At 44.4% G+C, this 26,032-nt stretch overlaps 1 protein-coding gene across 3 annotated transcripts in view; it reads right to left on the reverse strand.

Annotated features, from left to right (window-relative positions):
• The window catches only part of DAGLA (diacylglycerol lipase alpha), a 66,534-nt gene that overhangs the window by 9,590 nt on the left and 30,912 nt on the right, over nt 1-26,032 (reverse strand). For all 3 annotated transcript variants that reach the window (XM_057377320.1, XM_057377319.1, XM_057377321.1), the window contains 14 exons: nt 25,601-25,688; nt 21,981-22,115; nt 21,216-21,293; nt 20,286-20,410; nt 19,206-19,362; nt 18,936-19,019; nt 18,740-18,817; nt 15,225-15,305; nt 13,796-13,938; nt 12,484-12,552; nt 11,444-11,516; nt 10,476-10,672; nt 9,581-9,710; nt 9,002-9,183 (listed from right to left, as the gene is read on the reverse strand). In XM_057377320.1, coding sequence (XP_057233303.1) covers nt 9,002-9,183; nt 9,581-9,710; nt 10,476-10,672; nt 11,444-11,516; nt 12,484-12,552; nt 13,796-13,938; nt 15,225-15,305; nt 18,740-18,817; nt 18,936-19,019; nt 19,206-19,362; nt 20,286-20,410; nt 21,216-21,293; nt 21,981-22,115; nt 25,601-25,688 — 1,620 coding nt within the window. The remainder of the gene's footprint in view (nt 1-9,001; nt 9,184-9,580; nt 9,711-10,475; nt 10,673-11,443; nt 11,517-12,483; nt 12,553-13,795; nt 13,939-15,224; nt 15,306-18,739; nt 18,818-18,935; nt 19,020-19,205; nt 19,363-20,285; nt 20,411-21,215; nt 21,294-21,980; nt 22,116-25,600; nt 25,689-26,032) is intronic.

The following is a 26,032-nucleotide window of genomic DNA, read 5'->3' on the forward strand; positions in this document are numbered from 1 at the left end:
CTTCTTCTATTTCACTCTGCTCTATCTTTCTGGGTTTCTCAGTAATAGCAATTCATAACTTTGTTCCTACAAAAACTTGTCTAACAGAGATTCACCTAACTGAGATCCTTCTAYAATTTTGTGTCTGCTGTCTGGCCAACAGGGACATATGGAGCTCAACAGGTTGAAGCTGCCTGCTAGGAACACTGACTGAGCAGCTACCTGGCCCTGATATTTTCCGGGGTGTCCCAGCCTTCGAGGCAGGGTGACGCCGATCTCACCGGAGCGAGGATCAGCCTTGGAGGCTGGGGAAGCAGCGAGTGGAGCCGTGGATTTGCCTGCCAAGCAAGCAGGAAAAGCTTGTCTTACAGACAAGAGGGAGAGAGACTACGAGCTGCTGGTTTTCACCGCAAGCGGAAAAACCTGGGGGCAGAGAAGGTCCGGACCAGAAATTAGAAACTTGGAACCTGACTCCTGAAGTTAAGGTGAGCCACCGGGAAATTAACCCATTATAGGGAATAATCTAAGCACATAGGAACCGACTGTGTTATCTATGTGGAAAGGAAGCAGCTGCTGGCAATCACCTTGGGAGATTAGGTGAGCTGTGGGATAATGGGACATACATTTTCCAAAGAGGAGCAGTCCATTTTTGAACTTACGAAATATCTGCTAGAAAAATGAGACTCTGTCCTCTCATTTACTTAAGTGGCTTTTGAGATGGACTGCAGCCAATGGCAAAGGACTAAATTGTGAGTATTCCTCCTGCTGATCTGCGGGATAGTATCAGGGTCCAGCTATGGGATCGGGCTACAGGGGGAGATCAGGCCAAACTGCTCCCTTCATGGAGAATGGTCCTAGAAGCTATGAGGAAACAAGAGAACCCCTCTGGATGCTGTCTGCAAACTCCCTACAGATTCTAACTCAGACTCCAACAACAGCATGGGATTTCCTTGGCTGACTACAATCCAGCCAACACCAAATTGATAGCACAGCCTGTGAGATAAGGACAGCAGTATTGCCCAGATGAAAAAACAGGGCTTTGTGAATATCATGGAACCGGGAGGTGTCCTGGGGGCATCAGTGCAGTATTCTCCACATTGGAGAGACTTTTATTATTGGCTAAAGGAGCCTGTAGCTGCCTCATCTCGGAGGCTGCTCCGTGAGTCAGCCAGCAGCTTTGGGTGGTGGTGGACCTCTCGCTTTCCCCTGGACTGCTGAAGTTTGTACTCCCTCGAAAAGAGCAGCCCTGCAGCACTGGCAAGCAACTCGCCCAGGGAGGCAGGCAAAGTTCCCTGAAGGAGCATCGCTGAGAACAGAAGCCACCCCGGTACAGAAGCGGCTGTTTCGCTGCTTACCCCTGCCATCTTTTCACACCCCACCCCCTATTTCCCCGTGTGCCCCTTTCCCCCCAGCTTCTCCATTCTCACTGTGTATCAGGGGCTGTGGAGGGCAGTGGGGGAGGCAGACGGCTCCAGCAGCAGCAGCTTTGAGACACCTGCACTGCATGGGGGGAGCTCAGAGGGCCCWGGAGGCCTCTCCAGGGTTTCACAGCCAAATTGTACTTTGCTAACTACAGTGACTGAGTTGTATTTTAGACTTGTCTTTAATTTTCCCATAGAAAAGGCTTTGCAACAAGAAAAAAGGAGTATAGTAATGACTTGGTTGTGATAAGAGAGTTGAGCAGGAGGACCAAATGAAATCCCATGTCTCCTTAAAGCAGCAGTGCCTTTTGTTGCCTTGGGTGCAGTTCCCTTGGTTGGAATCAATAGAAATACCCAGAATAGCAACTGTTGTTGATTTATCCAAAGTAATGGATGGCTTTGGTACCGTCACACCATCCATTCTAGGAAGAGGCTTGTGTGGCCTGGTTTTAATTGATGTAAAATCCTTGGTGAAAAGAGGTGTGTCCTTCTGATTTCTCAGAGCCTCCAGCTCTTGAGTTTTATGGATGACTGAATCTTTCACCTTTTTGTGATCCTTGATCTCTAGCTGAATCCAACAAAGTTGCTGCTCCTTGTGGTCACTGAGAACTTTCAGGATTCTTTTTGCTCTCTAGCTGCAGGTGCATCTCTCTAAACAGGCCCTCAAGCTTAAGCAGGTTTGCTATGACTTGACCAGCTTTGTGGTTTTTCCAGTGTTTCCAGAGTTCCAGGAAAAGATATCTGAACTTTGTCAAAAGCCTCCTCCAAGCTGAGAATCCTATGGTCCTTAGATCAGAACTGGTACATGAATGGCAAGAGTTTACCTGATTTGAAGCTTTTGCTGTGGATAGACCTCAGCTCTCTTTCTCTCTGAGGTTATCCCAGGTTTAAAGGCTTCCTCTCTGTCTTTATRCTACTGGCATGTACATTTGCCATTGARGGGCTGCTTATGTGTTGAAAAGTCAGTCCTTTGATTGGCAAGTTCAAAAGATGTAGATGTAGTGTTTACCTTGAACAAGTAATTTCATGTTCTGCTCAGTTTTATACAGATACATTACATCAGCTTTATTGGGATGTGCAAATTGAAATTATAATGTCATCCAACTCTGATAAAACCAAAGCATCACAGTTAACACTATAGGGTTAAATTTGTATTTTCCTGTACATAGCCCAGGTTTCAAGGAGCTGAACATGTTGGCATCTATCCCACAGAAGCTTTGGGGAATGGCTGATAGCCCAGCTGTGTGTCCTTGGGATGCCAAAGCAACTCATTTCAGGCAGCACACTGTCTCCTGTTAGTTGTGGGACTACGCCCTTTTTCTTTTTCCATAAGAGACTGGAAAAGTAGCATTTATTGCATTTTTGGGCTATCCCCTCAGAGCATTTTAATTTTACTCAGCATGGGTGCAGAAAGCCTTGCAGATTCTTGAGCCTTGAAGATTCAGTAGATCTCAGAATATTTATGGTGATCACTAACTGGACAAATGTGAGGTAATAATAATTAACTGATGTAAAAACATTGAATGATTTATAAAAGTTTCTAGGAACAATTAAGTGCGTAAGGCCATGCTAGGCTTAGCTCCTTGAGTGTTATCTGTGGAAGCTGTTCAGGAGTTGGATATAATTATTTCAAGACTCTCTACTGTGAAGCCGTACAAAACAGTGCCAGCTTCACCTGTTCACTTGTACAGCTTTAATCACACAATTTGAAGGTGATTGTTTGGCCATGAAGATTTATGTGAGAGCATTTCAAACCACTACAGCTGTTCCATGATTCAAATTTGTTTCTTCTTCCTTGAGTACAGTGATGGCCCAGAAAAGTGACTAAAAGTGACAGCATCTCATGGAGGGCACTTGCACATGGATGTTTTGCTCTCTGCTCAGTGGTTGAGTTTTCTGATGCCCTCTGTTCTTGTGGAGAAAGGGAACAGTGCAGTATACAGTAGCTCATTCCTTTGGGGTCAGTGAAGGCTGTGACTGTGGCTGCTTAGGTGCGTGCCTCGGTCCTCCCACTGAATTCACAAAGTTACATGTGCAAAATCATGGCAGTATTATATAATTATATCCTTAAGTATTTATATTWCAAATCTATTGTAATGACAATTAGTAGAAGCTGTCCTACCACCTCTGAACTGAGCATGTTTTAAATAAATGTTTTCATTTCTCTGAGTAAGGCTGCACTTTGAAAAGTCCTGGTAAACTAATACTGGAAAGGTACTGACCATGAACAGGTATTTTCAATAATGCTTATAGTTACCATGAGCTATCCTCAAAACTAAACGATGTAAATTGCTAGAGCTCCATGTTGCTGCTATTTAATTTACAATTCAGTGGTTTGCTTACATACAAGAAAAAAAAAGAGAAAGAAAAAGAAAAAAGAAAGAAAAAGAAAAAAGAAGCTTGCATATTGCTCTTTGATGTTAAACTGCTGTGACAGATTTTCAGTTACTTTATTGTAACAGTGAAGTCAGTAACTTAAAATCGGCCATACCTGAAACTCTTACAGTAACACTCTCAACTTTGAATCTAGTTTTCTTAAATTTAGGTCTTAACCAGTGTACCCACTGAAGAGATGCAAAGGTGTCTGAAGTGTCTACTTCACTGAATTCAAGGTAGCCTTTTGCAATAGGTTTACCTTGAACGGACTCTTTGTGTCTGTGTGCGTGTGTGTGTGAAAGTGCTGCAGCAAGTAGATAAGATATGTTATTCTAGCTTCCTAGGTATTTTAGATTTGTAACTTAGTGAGTTACTACTGTGTTATAGTAAATTTTAAGCTAATCAATTGCTGAGTAGCTTCAGTTATCTATCAAGTATAATTTAAGTGTTAAGCTTTGTTAAACTAAAATGATGCTAGGTTTAGGTCTGTACATTTTCAGATCTGTTAATTACGGACGTCTACTAATGTTGTTCAGCTTAGCATTTATTAATTTTAAGTTCTGTTACTTTTAGGCTCTGTGAAGTTAATGTTCTGCTAAAGGTAAGTTTTGTTACCTTTAGGTAATGCTATGTTTAAATTCTATTAATATTAAGTTCTGTTGAGGTTAAGCTCATTTAAATATTTTAAGTTCTATTAGGTTTAATTGCTGTTAAGTTTCAGTGAAGTTAAATTTATGTTTTGATAAGTTTAAGCTCTGTCAGGCTTAATTTCTGTTAAGTGTTGTTAAGTTTAGGTGATGTTGCTTTTGAATGACATTAAGTTTAAATGAAATCAAGTTTAAATTCTGTTCTAATATGCTCATTTAAATTGAAATACTAAGTTCTTTTGTTATAGAGACAAGGTGAAACCCACTGAAACAATTTTGATGGAAATCGGTGAGTGATGGTTTAAGAACATGACCTGATAACTTGTGTAAAAATACGTGAAAAAGCAGTCTACTAAGTCTTTAATCATAAGTTCTATGGATGTAAATGTTCTGCATTGGTTAATTAAGATGACTGTTCATAACAATCTTTGCAGTTTTATCTTCCATAGGTGGTATAGAAGAATGAGTACAATTCCCAATTATGGATGTTATTAATTGTAAGGCATAACCTTGTGAAGTTATCTGCAAGAAATGTATCATTTTAAGAAACTTTCACAATTGGGATTGTTAGAAGCCTGATTGTAGGATATTTTAGGAAATCCCTCCCAGCTGAGGCCTAGGCTCTGGCCAAGCCCTGGCCCTGGCTGGTTGGGAAGTRCCARCWGACCCAGGTGTTTCTGCACTAAAAATGTAATCAAGTCACTTTGACTTGCCAATTTGGGCTTATCAAAGCTGGAACCCCTTCAGGGTAAACTTGGAARCCTTGCCCAGGAAAGGTTCTCCAGGTCCTGCCTGTGAAATGGGGCTAGCCAGCTGTTGCAGACCCTGGGCAATAGGGAAGCGTTGAGGCAGTTGATAAATGCATCTTTCTAAACCACAATCCTTTCACTGGTTCATTACTGATTGCATGTATTACCTTATTTGTTTCTGCTTGGTGCTAACACTGAGCACGTGGTGAGCTTATTGCTTTGTTATCTGTATTGTTTTACTTTGTGTTAATGTTCATACTAAGAGAAGCACATGTTATTAAAACAAAAAGGGGGAGTATGGCCCCTCAAGAAAAATAATATAATGCAATATTTACACTACATTTTTCAAACACAGATTATCAATTATGATCCCTGGCAGAGTGATACTGCTCTGAAGGTTTGCATGCGCAGAACCAATTTCCAAAAGTTTTATGTAAGACTCTACAATTGGGTGTGCAACAGCGAGGCCCAGATGATTTACCAACCTGGGGCAGAGGGCACACATGTGTTATATCATTGACAGGTCCAAGGTGGTGCCTGTTCACCTGGTAAAACCTTACCAGAGAGACCAGTCCAGCACTCCGATAGTCCAGATAAAAACACAACACCAAACATCAGCACATGAGTGAACCCAGAGATCACATGAAGGATGTTGAAGCAACCACAACAAAGAACTGACATCCTAATGTGCAGTGCAGGAGTGGCATCAGCCCCAAAGAACACCTTCTTGGCCTACCAAGCTTGTTGTGTTTCTGCTGAAAGACATTCAGTAATGTCAGAGTCAGCACTGCCAGCTGATGGGCTCCCTCCTGCCYAAACTGCACGTCCCCAGAGCTCTGGCCATTTGAGCTCTGSAACAGTAGCCACTCATTTCCAAGTGCAGAAGAAGCAGTTCTCCTCCTACAGACACTGGACTCCAGCTTTTTGGTTTCCTATGCTGTGGGTCTCTTTATCAGTGGCATGGTTGTTTTGATGGGTTCTCATGGATTGTGATATGTATCCCATGCATTTTATTTTGTGNTAGTTTTCTTAAATTTAGGTCTTAACCAGTGTACCCACTGAAGAGATGCAAAGGTGTCTGAAGTGTCTACTTCACTGAATTCAAGGTAGCCTTTTGCAATAGGTATACCTTGAACAGACACTTTGTGTCTGTGTGCATGTGTGTGTGTGAAAGTGCTGCAGCAAGTAGATAAGGAATGTTATTCTAGCTTCCTAGGTATTTTAGATTTGTAACTTAGTGAGTTACTATTGTGTTATAGTAAATTTTATGCTATTCTATTGCTGAGTAGCTTCAGTTATTTATCAAGTATAATTTAAGTGTTAAGCTTTGTTAAACTTAAATGATGCTACGTTTAGGTCTGTAGAATTACAGATCTGTTAATTACAGAAGTCTACTAATGTTGTTCAGCTTAGAATTTATTAAGTTCTTTTACTTTTAGGCTCTGCAAAGTTGATGTTCCGCTAAAGTTAAGTTTTGTTACCTTTAGGTAATGCTATGTTTAAATTCTATTAATACTAAGTTCTGTTGAGGTTAAGCTCTTTTAAATATTTTAAGTTCTATTAGGTTTAATTGCTGTTAAGTTTTAGTGAAGTTAAATTTATGTTTTGATAAGTTTAAGCTCTGTCAGGCTTAATTTCTGTTAAGTGTTGTCAAGTTTAGGTGATGTTGCTTTTGAATGACATTAAGTTTAAATGAAATTAAGTTTAAATTTTGTTCTAATATGCTCATTTGAATTGAAATATTAAGTTGTTTTGTTATAGAGACAAGATGAAACCCACTGAAACAATTATGATGGAAATTGGTGAGCGATGGTTTAAGAACATGAGCTGATAACTTGTGTAAAAATATGTGAAAAAGCAGTCTACTAAGTCTTTAATCATAAGTTCTATGGATGTAAATGTTCTGGATTGGTTAATTAAGATGACTGTTTATAACAATCTTTGCAGTTTTATCTTCAATAGATGGTACAGAAGAATGAGTACAATTACAAATTATGGATGCTATTAATTGTAAGGCATAACCTTATGAAGTTATCTGAAAGAAATGTATCATTTTAAGAAACTTTCACAATTGGGATTGTTAGAAGCCTGATTGTAGGATATTTTAGGGAATCCCTCCCAGCTGAGGCCTAGGCTCTGGCCAAGCCCTGGCCCTGGCTGGTGGGGAAGTGCCAACAGACCCAGGTGTTTCTCCTCTAAAAATGTAATCAAGTCACTTTGACTTGCCAATTTGGGTTTATCAAAAGCTGGAACCCCTTCAGGGTAAACTTGGAAACCTTGCCCGGGAAAGGTTCTCCAGGTCCTGCCTGTGAAATCGGGTTAGCAGCTATTGCAGACCCTGGGCAATAGGGAAGTGTTGAGGCAGTTGATAAATGCATCTTTCTAAATCACAATCCTTTCACTGGTTCATTACTGATTGCATGTATTACCTTATTTGTTTCTGCTTGGTGCTAACACTGAGCACGTGGTGAGCTTATTGCTTTGTTAYCTGTATTGTTTTRCTTTGTGTTAATGTTCATACTAAGAGAAGCACATGTTATTAAAACAAAAAGGGGGAGTATGGCCCCTCAAGAAAAATAATATAATGCAATATTTACACTACATTTTTCAAACACAGATTATCAATTATGATCCCTGGCAGAGTGATACTGCTCTGAARGTTTGCATGCSCAGAACCAATTTCCAAAAGTTTTAWGTAAGACTCTACAATTGGGTGTGCAAYAGTGAGGCCCTGATGATTTACTAACCCTGGGGAGAGGGTATGCTTGTGTTCTATCACTGACAGGTCCAAGGCAGTGCCTGCTCACCTGGTAAAACCGTACCAGAGAGACCAGTCCAACACCCTGATACCCCAGCTAAAGACTCGACACCAGCCATCAGCACGTGAGTGAACCCAGAGATCACATGAAGGATGTTGAAGCAAYCACAMCAAAGAACTGACATCCTAAYGTGCRGTGCAGGAGTGGCATCAGCCCCAAAGAACACCTTCTTGGCCTACCAAGCTTGTTGTGTTTCTGCTGAAAGACATTCAGTAATGTCAGAGTCAGCACTGCCAGCTGATGGGCTCCCTCCTGCCTAAACTGCACGTCCCCAGAGCTCTGGCCATTTGAGCTCTGCAACAGTAGCCACTCATTTCCAAGTGCAGAAGAAGCAGTTCTCCTCCTACAGACACTGGACTCCAGCTTTTTGGTTTCCTATGCTGTGGGTCTCTTTATCAGTGGCATGGTTGTTTTGATGGGTTCTCATGGATTGTGATATGTATCCCATGCATTTTATTTTGTGYTCAACAAATGATYGGTAGTRGTCTTGCTAARATAATGATTCTACAGGTGCAGACTGTTATGGCATTAGAGTACTTGAACCCTWYTCATAATTAAACAAAAAGGGRGAGATKTAGGGAGTGTTAACAGCYYGCATGGGAGAAAAAYRCCAYGTCYTTGGSTGYCYTGAGAAAAAGAGATTGGAATGTAGAATTGATAATGYAGRTGGCTTACAATTAKAAACATTACTAATACTGTAGCTTTTRCAAACCTACCAATCCTATGCTGATGAGTAGAAAGTGACAGCCTCACTGACCAATGTATGTTTGACACAAATGTATGCTCTGGTTGCTAAAGTGGATAAAAGAGGCCTGTCCCAGAAAAAAGTGGTTACTTTTTGTGTGTGTATATGTGTGTCTTTGTGYCTGTWATTTTGTGTCTGCTGTCTGGCCAACAGGGACACAAAGGCAGCCCACAGATGAGTCTTTCCCACAAACACGGATCACAACACTCCAAGAGGAAGAAGACCCACACTTGGAGCCAATATTCCACCAAAAATCTCTCCTTACTTGGTACTGCTGTTCCTTCTGTCCACTGGGATGGCTCCAGTTCCTATCTGCACAGAGGGGACGCTGGGCAAGGGCTGGCTCTGGAATATCAGCTCTGGGGTGAGATCCACTTCCGTAGGACTCACCATCACTTTGGCAGCGGAAAGCAGAGCTGTTTTCCCCTTGTTGTAGTTCTCCAAGACCTGTSCAAGGAAAGCAGAGGAACAGCAGGGATTTAATGCAGACTTTCAAACTGCTGGATTGGCCTCTTTCTTCCCAGAGCCTTCTGAAAGAACAGGGAGATAAAGGAGTAGATGGATAAATCCTGATTTATCCCTGGATGTTACTTGGACTCCAGTTTCATGGCAGCTCCTGGAATGAACCATCACTACTCAACCTCATGTTATTCTGACATTAAGTTTGGAAACAGGAACTTGTGGGATTTTGGGAATTCCCTTCCCAGACCTCACCACGCTGCACTCCAGCATCCCCTTTCCWTTCTTTCTCAAAAATAAATGGCCTTGTGTATTTAACCAGCAGCATTCCAGGGCAAGGCCAGTCTGTCCCAATGTTTCCTGGGATGGCAATTCCCTGTCTTACCTTGTTGAGCCCTTCCATGACCACATAGGGGAGGTGTTCRTGCAGCATGGCTGGGGAGATGATCACCTCATTGAAGGCCTTGTTGTCCCCCCAGATGGCAAAGTAAGTGGGATCCTCCTGGTCACAGCAGCTGGAAAAGGGTCCAGATAACAAGGAAAACAGGATTAAAGWGCAGGGCAGTGTTTTGGCATGCAAAAACAGCAGGATGCAGARGGAGAAAAAAAGGAAAAACAGAGGGAGGATTTGTTAAAAATACATATTGCTCCAATGTTCTGCATTATCCAACAGGGRCATGTGCTAATCATCATCTAAAGAGGAGAAGGACTTTGGACAAGGGCCTGGAATAATGGAAAAAAKGGTAATGGCTTTAAGCTGAAAGAGGGTGGGTTTTGATGGGATATTGGGAAGAAATTCTTCCCTGTGAGGGTGGTGAGGCCCAGGCAGATGTTGCCCCGAGAAGCTGTGGCTGCTCCATCCCTGGAAGTGTCCCAGGCCAGGTTGGATGGGGCTTGGAGCAACCTGGGCTAGTGGAAGGTGTCCCTGCCCATGGCAGGGGCTGGAACTGGATGATCCTTATGTCTCTCCTAACCCAAACCATTCCAGGATTCCAGGCACTGGTTTAGATTAGCTATTGAAAGAAACTCTTCCCTGTAAGGTGGTGAGGCACTGGAATGGATTTCCAAGGAAAGTTGTAGCTGCCCCATCCATGGAAGTGTTCAAATCCAGGCTGGACTGGGCTTGCAGTAATCTGGGCTACTGAAAGGCATCCCTGGCTATGGGTCTTTACAGTCCCTTCCAACCCAATCCATTCTGTAACAATAGGGTAAAAAAAAAACCCTCTCCTTGTGCCAGTGAGTTTTCCAGCAGGAATTGCAGCGGAAATTGCAGGACTCACCAGCACTGCTCAGCAGGGTGGTTGTGCACCACATGGATGATGCGGCCAGGGGGGTACAGGGGGGTGCTGGCACTCAGGGCAATGGTCAGGTCACTGGGATGAGTCCAGAGCCGGTTGCTTGTCACCGAGTTCTCCTCCGGCTCCTCAGGAAGCTCGGATTTGGGAATGCACTTGGTGGCCCCCACGATGATCCGCCACTGTSCCCACAAAGAGAGAGAGAAGGGAGGATTTGAGGAGAGGAAAGCAAAGAAAAACAGAATTGGCTTGTAAGATTTGAGAGGTTTAAACAATTCCAGAGGCAGGATATTCCCTGTTTTCTTTCACACAGATTTGCCTAAGGAAAGTGTGTGAAACACCAACAGAGGTGTCCAGGTAAAACACAGTGACACTGGGAATAAATAAGGAAAAATACAAAGATAGGAAAACAGGGAAGCTGGAGACAGAGATGATCCAAGTGTTTCTGAAAGTTGATTTTCACCCCCCAGTTATAYACCCTCTCCAGGAAAATTCCATCATGTTTTATCCCAAAAAATCTTCATGTTYTATGGGGTTTTTCCATCTTGGTGCAAGGATGAAGATCTAGGAGGGACAACTTTCCACATTTCCTACCTCCAATACATGAGCAGACCTCTTATCCTGGAACAGCATCACCCCAACATTTCTACAAGCACAGCAACTGCTGTACTTCAGCCTGTTTCCAGTTTTTACTGGCCAGGAAAAACCACAGTTGGAATACAGACTTTAGAAGAGGCTCAGACAGGAAATTCCCTGCTTGATTATTTGGGATCTGTGATGGTGAAGTTGCAGCACATGAGCTAGAATGATCCCACTGAGCTCTCCAGCTGCTTTCCAGCTCTTCCATCATTGCTCTGGTTCCCTAAATACTGATYCTGATGAGGAAACTCACCCTTCCTGCCACTAAAATTCCCCATCCCTGCTCAGAGGCACTTCCAGCTGTTGGTTCTTACCTTTGGTTTGGTGCTTCTTTGGAGAACATCCAGAAGCTGCCGGCGAAATCCCTCCAGCTGAGASAGGCCAATCCTGGAAAACAGGAAGRTGTGATTATGGAAAAGAGGGAGATGTGACTCTGGAAAAGAAGATATGGTTATGGAAAAGAGGAAGATGTGATTCTGGAAGAGATGAAGATGTGATTCTGGAAGAGATGAAGATGTGATTCTGGAGAAGAAGAAGTGAGTCTGGAAAAGAAGAAAATTATGGATTATAGAAGAGGGGAAAACGTTTACAACACCTGGACAGGACAAGAAGGGTACAGAGCACAGAAGAACAAGGAATGATGTTTAAAAGGACACTACAAGGATACAACATGAAGCAGACAGATTCAGAGGTGGGCTGTGGTATCACCCAGGAACATGAAACAGGAGTGAAAGGCTACAGGACAATAACCAGGATCAGATCAGTGAACAGGGAAGGAKGGAGGTGATGCCAGAGGATAGCACAGAACAGGTGAGCTGGAAAAGTGTCCCAGAGCTGAATGACATCACTTGGCAGATGACAGGATGGACTAGATCATGTCATCCAGGTAAATCAAAGGCTCCCTGCTCAGCAGAACATATCCCAGGAGATGARGAAGGTGAGGAATGCTGAGATACAAGGAATGAGCTGGTTTGTAGATGTGTGGTGGTAAGGAGCAGGGATTTTGGGACAAGCTGGTCCAAATGAGGTGACAGCACATCCAGCACAGGGCCAGGATAACACAGGAGACCAGGAAGGTGGCAATGATATTCCAGGTACCACGAAGTGGGATTCCAGAGGCTGGRTATTCCCTCTTCCCTTCACACAGGAGGGATTTGCCTACAGAAACCCCAACAGAGGTGTCCAGGTAAAATACAGTGACACAGGGAACCAAGAAGATAAACAGGAACAACACAAGGACAGGAAAATGAGGAAGCTGGAGACAGAGATGATCYAAGTGTTTCTGACAGGAAACAGGTGCTTTGGGACAGAACAGCAGAGATTGATGAAGGAATTCAGACACTTCTCCACTTGCCTGGGCACCAGATCTTTGCCAAGCACCACAGCAGTCACAAACTCCTTGGAATACTCCATGGCATCCTCACTGGAAGAGAAACAGAAGCAAGAAGCAAACAGTGTTTSATTCCCAATTTGGTGGCAGGGAAACCAGGGGCACAAACCCCAGTCCAGGCTGCTCCAGGCTTTTGGGATTTGCACCTCATGGGAGAAGAGCCTGATCTCCACATCTCATGGCTGAACCATTACCTTACAYATGGCTCTGGATATACCTGGGAAAGGAAGTGCTTGAACTCAATGCCTCACAAACATTTTCCAACAGATYGGGAGTGGCAGGACAGCCAAGGAAGAAGTTACCACCTGCTCCTAAGACTACAATGTAGGATGAAATAATCCAATATTTGGGAGAATTCAGATGGCAAATTTCTGCAGCAACTTGAGTTCCAAGACAAAAGGGAAGGAATCAAGATTCCCACTCTGTGAACTTTCTGGATTTATTTCCAACAAGTTACCACAGGCAGAGGCTGCATCACGGATCTAAGGATGATCCTGGGCATGACACAAGTCAGGAGCTACCAAGTGATTGAGGAGTGGAAGTTTGGAGCAGAAGGTTCTAAAACTCTCCTGAAATATCCTCCTCTGTAGCTCTGTGGCTGCAGAAGACCTGGGAACACTACAAGATCCAGCAGCAAGATGGATCAAAACCCTTGGCTGCTCCTGGAAATGATGCAGGAACTACCAGAAGAGGCTTCTGATAACCCATAGCTGATTCCAAGGGTTCCCATGGTGTCTACCAGGACTAGGAAGACCTTCCCTCACTTCACAGAGATCCAATGGGATGTTTGGAATGACGTGACCGAAAGGTCTACTCCTATTTATAATGGAAGGAATTCAGGATTAATCTCTTCCTGGATTCACCCCTGGCCAAGAGAGAAAAGCCAGAACACTCCCTGTGACAAATTTCAGGCTGCAGAATGACAGAAATCACATCTCAATTCCAATTTCTTTGGAACAGGAGTCCAAACCACTGGATCAGCTGCTGCAGACATCTACATTTGGTCACCAACCTCCTATATTTCCATCTATACAGGAAGATGGGGAAAGTGGGCAGGGAGTAAGGAAATTGCACCCATTTTCCCTTAAAATTTGACCCATGGATAACTCAGTTACAAACTGAGTATTTGGGAAAGTGGCCACCTGCTATCCGAACATGATTTCCACACTATATCCCAGAGGAAACATTGGCTTGTCCAGGCTGCCTGTCCATTCAACTGCTCCTGAGAACCTCACAAGCAGGATCCAGTGTATTCCAGGTGTATCCCAACACCTACCTGAGCAGCCCACCTGGAGGGGAATAGGCAAAGCACTTGAGGGATGGATACTGTGGACGCAGCAGGAAGGACAGGATGGCAGCTGTGCCAGCTCCCAGGGAATGCCCAACCACGATCAGGCCGTAGTGTTTCGTTCCTCTTCCCTGAAAATACAGAAACAACAAGGAATCAAGGTCTGGTTGGAAATTAAATTGAATTTGCCCCCCAAATGTCTCCCTTTCCTCAGCTTTGGAGTCTATTTCTATACATGAGCACTCCAGAGTCCAGCTGAATGGCTCCTGGCTTCTTCTGAATCATGGAATCATTATGGAATCCTGGAATGGTTTGGGTTTGAAGGGGTCAGAGATCATCCTATTCCATCTCCTGCCATGGGCAGGGACACTCTGCACTAGTCCAGGTTGCTCCAAGCCATGCCCACCTCATCCTGGAACACTTCCAGGGATAGGGCAGCCACAGCTTTTCTGGGAAACCTGTGCCAGGGCCCCCCTGGATACTGGAATTCATTCACTTCYAGTATTCTACATTTGATCTACTGGGACTTCCCTGAAAGAAAAAACAGGTGAGAAGAAAAAAGGAAATGCACASCAGCTATTTTAATTATTTAGGATTTGAGRGAAGCCTTTTGSCCATCYTGATAACATCCAARCCCACACAGAAARTGTCTCTACACYKCACTGGATACTTTTCCMTGGAATATCTCTCTTTGGCAACTGYCAGAAACAAGGTCCTRRGCYGGTGGGACCTAGGATRGCAYTTATGGACCTAAAGCCAGGAAAAATTCCTCCYSAGTAACAGGAACAACTCCCCTYTTCCCTTTMYMGGCAGAGAGGAATAAAGCTCTATCYCAAAAAGCTGGATGCTGGTTTATCTCGCCCTCCATCCACCAAATATCCCAAGGCAGCACTTCAACAGCTATTCCCACCATATAAACCAAGGTAAGCTGCTTCCCAACATCTCCCTTGAGTCCTGTGACATCTCTCTGCCACCAGGAATGTGCCCACAGGGACAGTCAGCCCACCATTCCGAAGAAAATCTTCATAAAGATGGGGTTTTAGTTCCTGCTGATTTGGTTTTAATACTCCCTGTCCTGCATTGCCACCATGTGGGACTTCCTGCCTTAGGAAAATTAAAATAATCAGGACCTCTGCAGTGTTGGTGCTTCCGAAATAAAAAAAGCCTTGTGGGAAGCCTGGATGGGGCTTGGAGCAACCTGATCTYGTGGAATGGTCTCTGCCCACRGCAGGGGGTGGAATGGGATGAGCTTTAAGGTCCCTTCCAAACCAAAWGATTCCATGAATGAGTAGCTGGCAATCCAGAGGGACAGGAATTAAAAGAAATTAATACAACGAAGTCAGGGACACAGAGATTCCTTTAAATCCCAGTTTCCTAGGGAATCTCATCCTCTGTCCAGGAGACAACTCATACTCACCAAATCCCGTCCAAAAGCTTGRGACAGCACCATCTCCTGCTCCAACTTCTTCTTGATGTACTCAGCAGACAGCACCATTCCCTGTGTGAAAGGGGAAGATACAACAAGATGTAAATGGGATCTCAGCATCCAGCAGCCAAAAGCTGTGGAAGCTCCGGAGTATCCTCACCATGGATCAGGATGGAGGGAGAACTGAMTCCCCTCTGCATTTGCTAAATTTTGGTGTTTAAGGAGTAATGGCAGTTCTTAAATAAGGAACAATCCAAGGGCCTATTCCTGGGCTTTTAGAGGGAAAACCACYCCAAATCAAATTTACACAGGATTGTGGATTTGGTACTTCAGGCCCCAGGACCTGGGGCAGAACAGAGAAATAGACTTGGATATTTGGAACACTGGTGTTTTAATAGCCAAATTATCCTCTTCCAGGTAAATCTGGGAAGGAGTTTTCCATTTAAATCTGGGAATAAAAGTGTGAATTATCCTAGCAGAGATAATAATACAAACACCAAAGGGAAGAGTGGAAGCACTGCCTCTTTGGGAGGAATTATTTCCTTTCTTCTGTAACCATCAGTATTCAGGGAATTTGGCTGTCAAAGGACACCCATCCCAAATTATTAAAGRTTCTTATTCCTGAGAAGTCAGGAAGTGCTGGATGATGGGAAAGATCATATCAGTGTCTAAACACTCCTCCTCTCTGCTGAGGAGTGTTTCTCCCTCTGTGTGGTAACTCCAAAAGTAGTTGATCCAATTCCAAGTGCARTTACAAACAAGCAACTGGAATTTGGTTCGTTGCATAAATTCCTGGTGATGCTACAGTTTAATTAGGTAGGAAGTGAGCCTGAAACATAAAAAAGGGGGGGAAATGGGGAAATTAATCTCCTTGGCTATTTTCATTTAAATCCCTATCTTAAAATGGTGTAAGTACAATGGGAATGTTATTGGGGACTCAGAGATATAAAAGGATTTCTGGCTGCAAAAGCAAAAAGCATGAAATTTTCCAGGTCCTCAGTATCAGAAATGCCCTTGATCCCAATCTTGATGCTGGAGAGGAAAAGCAGGACAGCAGAGACTCCATTCCATGGAATTGGGACACATGGGATGCTGCACCACAGTGCTTATGCTTATCCCATATCCCAGCAGYTCCCCAGCTTCCAGAAGAGTCTCCATTCCCAGTCCTAATGAGAAGTGAGCAGCAGGCCACTGATCTAAATTCCCTTTGCAAATTTGGGATTCTATTTTTAGGAGCGTGACCCAAATCCACAGTGATGTCACTGCTGGGATGTTAGTCAGCCTTTGGGACGTGTTTTGGTAATTATATCCAAATGGAGACAGGGATTTTAATTATTACTGAATGAGACTGCAAACTTCCATTTAGATTTTCCATTGAAAAAAAWTCCTAAATTTCATGGAATCCTGGTTTGGGTTGAAAGGGACCTTAGAGATTATCCAATTCCACAAACAGGGACACTTTCCATTAGCCCAGGTTGCTCCAAGCCCCATCTCACCTGGTCTTGGACACTTCCAGGGATGGAGCATCCATAGATTCTCTGAGAAACAGATTCAATTCCAACTTAATAGAACTATTTAGGCTTAATTTTGAAAGTTCATATGTGAATAACCAAATGGATGAAGGAGTTAGGGAAAGGGAATGGAAATATTCTGCATTGTTCTACAGCCCAAAGGCACAAAACTGCTCAGGGGTATTTGAGACCCTCAGAAGGGTCTATTTAGGAGAGAAAAATGTTGCAAATTCTCATTACTGTATGTTCCACCAACCTGGGATCATAGCTGAGCTTCCAGGATTTTCCAGCAGCTCTTTCTTGTCCTCCTGGCTGGCTCAACACCAAGAAACAAAGCTCCATAACATCCTATTTTCACTAATTTTGTCCTGGGAGCTCAACTATTTTATTTTTTAAATTAACTTTGTTATCAAATCAGTGGATTTTATTGCAAAAATAGATAAGTTGGATTCTTCTTTGAGTWACAATCTCTTTTTTTCTGGCATTCTAATCCCTAAACTTTAATTCCAGCTCTRTTTTTTGATCCAGAGTAGCTCAGAGCCCTGATAAATATTTTTAAATCGTGACATTGRAGCCGTGGAGTGATTAAAAAAAATCATGTAAACATCAAGACTTGGAATTTTAGGATGGCTGATGGACACCTCCAGGGGTGGGTGGGACAGAATCAGCAWGAAAACACCCAGAATCAAACAAATCCTGGGAATGCTCCCACATAGCCAAGTCCTTGTTTCCAAATTAAATGTGTTAGTGAGACATTGGATTTGTCTGGATATTAAACTTGACTCCTGGACATTAAAAATGCATTTAAAATTCCATTATCTCCCTTAGTTTTCCCTCGGGAATCAACAGCACATTATTGTCTGGAGATTAATATTGATAATAATTCCAGAGAAAGTGAGTATTTCTCTCCTGGCAGCAATCCCAAAAGAGAAGTAACACAAAGGACAAATAAAAGCTCTGCCTGGAACAAAGGAAATAAACTGATAATGTTTCACGGAAGTCACCAGTGGAGGAATATTTTCATATAAAGATCAAAAGCAAATCCAATTTCTCTAAGGATCAACTCCTGGTTTTTCACTGAATCATGGAATTCTGGAATGGTTTGGGATGGAAGGACCTAAAAGCCCATCCAGTCCCACGAGCAGGGAACACCTTCCACTAACCCAGGTTGCTCCAAGATTCATCCTCCAAAATTGTTCTGCCCATTACAGGGTTTGGAACAGGATCTTTAAGGTTCCTTCCCTCCAAACCATTCCAGGATTCCATGATTCTACCCCCTGAAGCAGAGGGAAGAAGTCTGAAGGATGCCATGAGGGAAGAAGGAGCTCCCAGCTCATGGCTCCCAAGCTCCATATCCTACCCTGAGCAACACCTCAYCTACCCCAGCAGCACTTCCAGCGACTGCTCTGTTCCTTCCAACCTTCACTCTGGATTTTCCTGTCCCARCCTGGCACTGCAGCTCTGAAAGCTGCCAAATTCCTGATCATCTTAAAAACTCAGCACGTCGTTCCTTTGCCAGACAGGGGCAAAGGTCGGATCTGGAATAAATGGATTTAGCCAGCCCAGAGCTGCTCACAGAMACAGAGCATCCACCTAATTTCATGGATCTGGGTCCTGCCAGTATTCTTTGAGGACATTCCCATCACAGCAGAATTTTAAGCACATTCTCAGGCTTTGATTAAAAATTCCTTAAAGGTCRTTGGAAGAAAAAGTCATTTGAGTGGCTCCAGGAATTTCGTGGGTCTCCATGATGCCTTTCCGAGTTTGGAATTCTCTAATTGCATGGAGTTTTTAATTACACGCCCAGTGATTTTAACTGTTCCCTGTTATTTTAATTGTTTCCAGTGATTTAACTATTCCCACTAATTATTTAACACCTCAAAGCCCTTTCTATAACTCCTTTTTCAARTAATTAAGACCATTTGGGGGTTTATAATTAAAAAGTGAAATAATTAGAAAAAATCCAAGGGGTTTTGCTTGGTCTTGGTTCCCCACCTTGTGTCCCAGCCACGTTCCATGGTGCCCCTCCACCGGCAGGCGCTCTGCATCCCCCGTCAGATCTGTCAGGGCATCCTGGAAGAAAAGCAGTCACCTTACTGCAAGTGAGTCGAATCCAGGTCAGGATTCCAAACCAGAAGGGCTCCAACTCTATGCAACATCTGCTGGGAACGCCACTGCACATCCCACTTACTTTTGGAGACAGAGTTCCCCGGATGCTGATGACCACCTTCTTCTTGTCGTGGTCCACAGCCACGTAGAAAGGGGTTTCATAAACCTGGAAAAGATCAGGGGAGACATTCCTGGATTATCACCAGAGAAAAGGAGGCAGAGAGCGCAACAGGATTTGTGTCGAAACAACACAATTTCTTGATGGAAATGGCGAGAGAAAAAGGCTTTGTTTCCCTTCTCTGTCCCACTACAGTGAATCCAGAAGAGGGAAGGGGTCTGGGATGGTGCTTACAGCATCGTGGCAGGAGGTGTAGACGATGTCCACGGAGGTCATGTTCTCGTCCAGGAAGTGGCGCCGGATGGCGATGGCGTTGCAGCCACAGCAATTGTCCTCCTCGATGGTGACGCTCGGAGCATAGCGCGGGCGCGACGGGCACAGGCAGCAACACCTGCGGGAGGAAAACACGGCTTTGAGGGAAAAAGACTGGATTTAGAGTGGCATTCCTAGAGGAAAGGGAAAGGCAGGCTCTCCAAGCATCACCCCATGGCAGCAAGTGCCATGTGAAGGATAAAACCACAAAACAGCCTCAAAATCTAGGATCAGGTGCAGTTTTCCTTCCAAGCACCAGAGAGAGCTACAATGCAATCAGTCCCCAAGGAATCACTGCGTGATGGGGTGAGATGGCTCCTCAAAGGACACTACAGTTGGAAGCACAGTTATCCAGAGCTTCAATGCAGGAACACCAACACTGACCGAGATCCAGGTTTATTTATAGGAAAAAAAAACAGGTTTAGAATCATCCCAAAATAGAAAGAGAAGCACACATTGATTTTCCTTCTTTCCCTCTCACAAATAAAAGTATTCCTGAGGAATCACATTCTTCCCAATAGCCCAAGAAGTGCCAAAAGTTTGTCCCCAAAGTGAATCCAGTGACAGAATTCTGGCAGATAGATGCAAACCCTTGAACCAGGGCAAAAGTCCTGAGATGGAAAAATCCAATTAATCTGAGGGAGCACAGCCCAAGCCAGGCAAATCTTGGAGGTCTTTTAATCAGGACCCAAATGTCAACTCCCTGATTTTTGAGCTCCAAGAAGCTCTTTCTGGACTTGGTGTTGTGCCAGCCCTATCTGCTGGCTGTTCCATGCTCCAGACAGGATGGAGGAGAAGACAGCCTGGTTTATTTACGAGGAACTGGAAGGGATTCAGGAAGCCTTTGGAATATGAAGCCCAGAGAGATGGAAAGAAAAAGTATGAGAAGAAAAAGGCAGAGAAGAAATCAAGCAGGGATGGAGCAACAAAGGGATGAAATAAACGTGAGGAAAAACAAAGGGTATTTCAGGCAGGGAAAAAGGGATGAGGGTGGGCACTCACGAGCAGGATCTAGCCAGGCGGCAGAGTCCACACGTGGGCTTCCTCATGAGGTAAATGGGCCATCCATAGGCAGCCAGGGCGAAGAGCATGTAGTAACACACCTCCCGGTACCGCTGCATCTCTTGCTGGAAGACACGGSACTCCCTGAGCCCAGAATCTCAGAATTTCCCCCCATTCCCTTCCACCAGATTTAGACACGTGCCAAGTGTCAGCCCCCTCCTCCTATCTGTGTTGTGGTGATTGTGGAGAGCAAGCTGGGCAAAAGTCAATCCCTCACAAAGATTTCTCTGCCTGATTTCCTGAGAATTCTCTGGGTATCCCACCCTGCTGCCAAGGAGGCTGTTTCCTGCAGATTTGGGAATGAGCTCCCTAAATATCCCCTTTCTAGCAGGCTGTAGGATGCCTGGAGAAGGCCACATACYGCAGCTGCATCCTATAAAACCTCAGTTACCCCGAAGAGCTGGATCAGGGTGTGGAGTTAAACACAGCAGGATAATCAGAGGGGAAAATCAGGGAAACATCAGGGAGAAATCAGAGGTAAATCAGAGAAGGACCTGAGGGGGAAAATGGCTGGGGAAAAATGAGGGGGAGGAAATTGGGTGGGAAAATTGGGCGGGAAAATCTAAATCAGGGATAAATCTAAATCAGGGACAAATAAGACAAATCTAAAGAGATAAATCTAAAGAGATAAATCTAAAGAGATAAATCAGGGATAAACCAAAATCAGGAAAAAATCAGGGATAACAGTGCTGACTCTCTTGCAGCAATATCACCTCATCAAGCCTCCAGAGATCAAGTTTTATTCCATTGTCTTGGGATGTCTCTTGGAATGATTATTTCAAAGAGGAGCAGAAAGGAAGAGAAGCCAGTGAGGAAAAGAAACCAGGGAACACAGGTGTGTTTGGAGGATCCCACATCCCAGGGACTTACCGCGTTTTTCAGATCCAGGTATTTGGTGTTCCTGGTGACCGGCATTCCAGACAGGAAAGCTAAAATGTCATTGTTTGCCTGAAAGCCATAAATACACAGAAAAATTCCTCTGTGTGACAGCAAGACAAAAATCTACTCCCAAATATCCCAACCAGGCCTCTCAAATGGTTCCAATGGTTTTAGTCCTGCTTGATCTGAATCTCAACTTAAGGGAAAAAAAAACCCATTAAAATAAAACAATTTCCTACTGGGCTGATGATCTGCAAACCTCAATAATGGCTTGGAAAATTTGGAACTTTTCCTTCTGCAGCCTGAATCCCAAATCAASGGGAAAAAAAMCCAATAAAATAAATMAATTTCCTATTGGGTTGACAACCTGCAAACCTCAATAGTGGATTCGAAATTTAGGAACTTTTCCTCTTACTGATTGCTGTTGTCTTCTCCACATCACTGTACAGCAGGGATAATATTCCCATTCATTTCCAAGTACCTATGACCCCCTTGCAGACCCTTTTTGGATCAGATACAGAGAGTTCTGTATCACCTGCCTGGAGAAGATCATTCCAGACTCCAGACTTGCATCAGCACCAGCTGAGCCCTTTGGGAGGGAAAAACCCCAAGAAAAAAAGTCAGGAAAAGTTGCTGAAGTCATCATTATTTTTCTTTCCCAGCTCAGCGAGTGAGAACAGCCCAGAAATRAGGTGGGCATGTTGCTCCCAGGGAATCCTGGAGCAAGTGGAAGAGGAGATTCCCATTTTTGCCCACCTCATCCAGCACGGCGTTGCGCTTGGCCCGCTGCCGCTGCCGCAGGAGAACCAACCCCGCGATGATGTCGGAGGGGACGATGTCCAGGTCTCGGAAAAATTCCGCAAAAAGGTAGGCGATCTCAGAGTAGGCATCCTGCAAAATCCAGGCAAGAGAGGAGTCGGAGGAGGARGAGGAATTTGGATGTGGGGAGCCTCAATACAGGACACAAAGTGAGAACTGGACTTGTTTCTGGAGCTCTGCCTCTAAAACAGCCACGAGATTCCTGCGGGGAATGCCAGATCTGGACTGATCACATGATTATTGTCTCTTGTTTACTTTCCACAGTCCCACTCGGGGCTGGATTTGCACCGTGGGTGGGCAAGGAGAACACCTCGACATCCAAGCAGCCCAGGCACGACAAAGGGAGGGAAACKGAATGTTTTGGCTCTCTCTATTAAACAAAAGAGAGAAAATGGGATGAAAACCAAGCAAATCCCAATCCAGTGCAACCTCAGAGTCATCCTTTCTCCTCAAAAGCAGAATAAAGGCCATTCCATGAGGAAAGAACAGTAGTTTTGTTCTATTTAAAAGTCTCTTCAAACCTAACTTTGCCCTGGGATCCTTTTCCCCATATTTATCCCAGACCTAAGATCCTATTGGCCAAACTTAACCCAAACCTGGGACCCTTTTGCCCATATTTAACTGTCCATAGTTATTCCAGAGCTGGGATCCTTTTGCCCAAATTTAACCCAGTCCTGGGATCCTTTTGCCCATATTGCCAGGCTTTTCCAAGTTTATTTTGTGTGACACCCAAGCAAAAAGGCCTGAAAAGTAAAAACTGAGTCACTGAATGCAGAATTCCCAGGAATGAAGGAGACCAAACCCAAAAAAAGAGGGACAGAAGTGGAAGTGACCTGAGAGGGCCAATCAAAGACTCTGGAGCAGAGGGACAAAGCTATTTTGAGAAGTAATGTCCTTTTTCCACCTTTTGCTCTGTACTACAGGAAAAAAAAACCCACAAGACCTTACAGCAGAATATTTTGGGAGTCTGGAGAGGAGCTGGAATGTGGATCAGTGCTGACCTGTCATTATTCCAGCCTAAGGACATGGGTGATGCAGAGATTGGAACAATAAAATGTGGAGCTGTACCATATTTGACTCCTGCCATCCAAAACTTTTCCTACAACGGTGATCACAGCCTTACCCTGAACTTTTATCCCATATTTTCATAGTATCTTTTATCCAACATCTAAAACCACAAGAATGGARTATTGTGGAAACCCTGAGCACTCCAGGACGGGATTTCTCCTCTCCCTTCTTTGACCATCAAGACAGTAAATCCCTTCTCTTCCCTGCAAGAATGACCTACATCCTTTTATCCCAGCCAAACTCCTGGAGTGTGGGATGACTTTCTGTCATTTTTCACTTCCCTACAAAAGCCAGTTAAATCCCCATTAAGAGCTGGGACTCCAGGTGCCAACTCTCCATGCCAGCAGTGCCTTTGGAAAGCCAATGGCATTCCAACCGCAGTATCCTTGAAATCCTGACCTCATCAATCCTAGCACGGCTCCTGTGAGCTCACAAGAAATGCCAAGAGCCTCCAAAAGAAAAAGGACAAACACCCATTAATCCAAAGTGGCAGCTACAGCCCTGGATGCTCTGATGAAAAAAGGCCCTGATGGAAGTTCAGTGCATATTTTCCGCTCCAAAGGAACAGCTTTTTCTGGAAACACCTGACATTATTCCTGTTTGTCCACCTGGAGTGCTCTGTTATAAACCCTGAAGGCTCTGCGGCTTCAGACCTAACCCCAGATTCTTTACCCAAAGCCATGTCTATCCCATAAAACTCTTTTCCAGCCCAGAGGACAATAATCCTCTGCTACAACATTTTTTTTTTTCCCATGGAGTCTGGGATAGGCAGCAATGGATTCATTTCTGATCCATTACGTGCTCATTCATTCCACACGCTGCCATGCCAGGACACAATGTCAGGGCTTGTTCCTGCAGAGAAAAGAGGCTGGAAATTGCTCAAAAGCTGGATGTAAAGTGGAAATTCAATGTCATGAGGAGTCTGGAGTCTGCTTTTATTCCAAACTTTAAAAAAAAAGAGGAGAATCAGTCACTGCAGAATGGAAAGTTTGTTAAAAAGAATGCAAAATAGTTGGAATACTTAGCAATCCTGAACAAAATGGGAGTTGCTCAGGGCATTCAGGTGTTTGTCAGGGCTCTCTCCCCCAGGATGCAGCATCCATGCTGTGCCCTCAGSATGCCAGTCTCCAGCACATGGGCAARGTGACCTGGATGTGCTCTCAGGGAGAAGGGAAGTGCCTCTGCTCCGGAGCACCAAGGAAAAGCTGCTGTAGGAGCTRCCAGGCCACAAAGCTCCTTTGACTGCAATTTTCCAGATGGATTTCCAGATGGATTTCTCCAGATAAACTCTCCCAGCAGATAAACTGGCAGCTGGCAATGCCTGGGCTTAAAATTCCCAGCAGGACAGCAAGTTGGGGCTGGGACATTCCTGGGGAACATGGTGGCAYTTCAGCCAGGGAAAGGGATCCTGGGAGGAGCAGCATTGTGGGGCACAGTGCTGGATTTCTGCACGAGGGCTGTGACAATTCCTGTAGCCTTCCACACTTTGGAAGCTGCACCTGTGGATAATTCCACAGCACTCCCTAAGAAATGCTGTTAATCCAATTCACCACCTGGGAAGAACAAACATTCACCTGACTCTCCTTTATATTTTCACTTTACCTTTGGAGCTTTCAATCCCAGTCTCATTTCTCTTCCTCTGCACGTTCACATCCCTTCCAATGTGCTCCTTTCCTGCTGCATCCCTCTAGAGCACCAACTCCAGGCTATATTTAGTGAGGACACGGCGGCTGTGGTTGGTCCCTTGGTGTTTTCCCTATCATTWTCCATGCCCTTCTAACTGGAGTTAAATGTCTGGGTGGATTTTTTTGGCCASTGCTGGTTTTGTTGGAATGTCCTTGATAAATCCCAGCTTCTTCCCTGAGAGGTTGTAACTAATTCAGAGCTCAGTGTCCGTGAGTGCACAAATCTCCTGATTTTTATGACTTTCTCCTACCTTTGGAAACAATTCCCTGGTTCTGCTGGCWCCTTCAGGAGTCCTCAAATCCTCAGAATTTCAACGAGATTAATTAAATCAACACCAAAGTTTTCCAGCAGCAAAGTTTGACTTGCCTCTCCAGCAGGTCCTCAGGAATCCCACCCTCAGGCACAAACCTGCTCCCAGTGACTCTAAGGAGAATGGAATGATAACTCTTGGGGAAGGAATATCAAGGCCTTCACCCTTTCCAGCTAGARAACAGCAAGGGAAAATACCAACAGCAGCACATGAAAATTTCCAGTGGATCTATGGATTACACAGTAGTGTTTCACTGCCAGTAAATCCAGAAGCGTTTTTCTGATTCTTCCAGGTTTTTATTTTCCCATTTCCAAATTCTCCTCCTTAAGGGTGTGAGACTGATGGAAACAACAGGAAAAAAGGCTCAGAAAGTGGCTGATAAAGGGAAATGGGAGCTGCCCAGGAAGTGCTGCCAAATGATCCCAACCCAGGGGAAAAGAGGGATTTCTCCCTCTGGCATTTTGATCCCCAACAGGAGATTTTTGGTACCCACCGACTGCGAGTCCTTTGTCCGTGTGCAGCAAAGGAACACTTTGAGCCTGCGTGTCCAGCTGCTGGCTTGTCCCTCCTCCAGGCGGTGTCTGGGRATAAAGGGGAGAGCAGGAATGTGAGGAGAGGCAGAGCACAGCATAGGATYCAACATGGAGTGGCACAGTCTGTGCTGTCCCTGGAAAAATGGGGCAAGGTCCCGCCAATCCTCCTTTTCTCCATGCTGAGTGCCCCCATCTCYTTCAGCCTCTCCTGGTGCTTCCAGCTCCTTCCCAAGCTCCATTCCCTTCCTGGACATGCTCCAGAGAAGCATGAATCCACAGGATCAAACTCTGTGTTTGGATACCTGGTATCCTGCCYGAATGGTTTTCTAGGATCTCAAAATTCCCTACAGAGGAGATCATTTTGGGGTTGGTTTGAATTTACTTTTGCAAGC

The sequence above is a fragment of the Malurus melanocephalus genome, unplaced genomic scaffold (assembly GCF_030028575.1).
Source record: "Malurus melanocephalus ecotype Western Australia unplaced genomic scaffold, MMel_1.1 scaffold_310, whole genome shotgun sequence".
Taxonomy (NCBI): Eukaryota; Metazoa; Chordata; class Aves; order Passeriformes; family Maluridae; genus Malurus; species Malurus melanocephalus.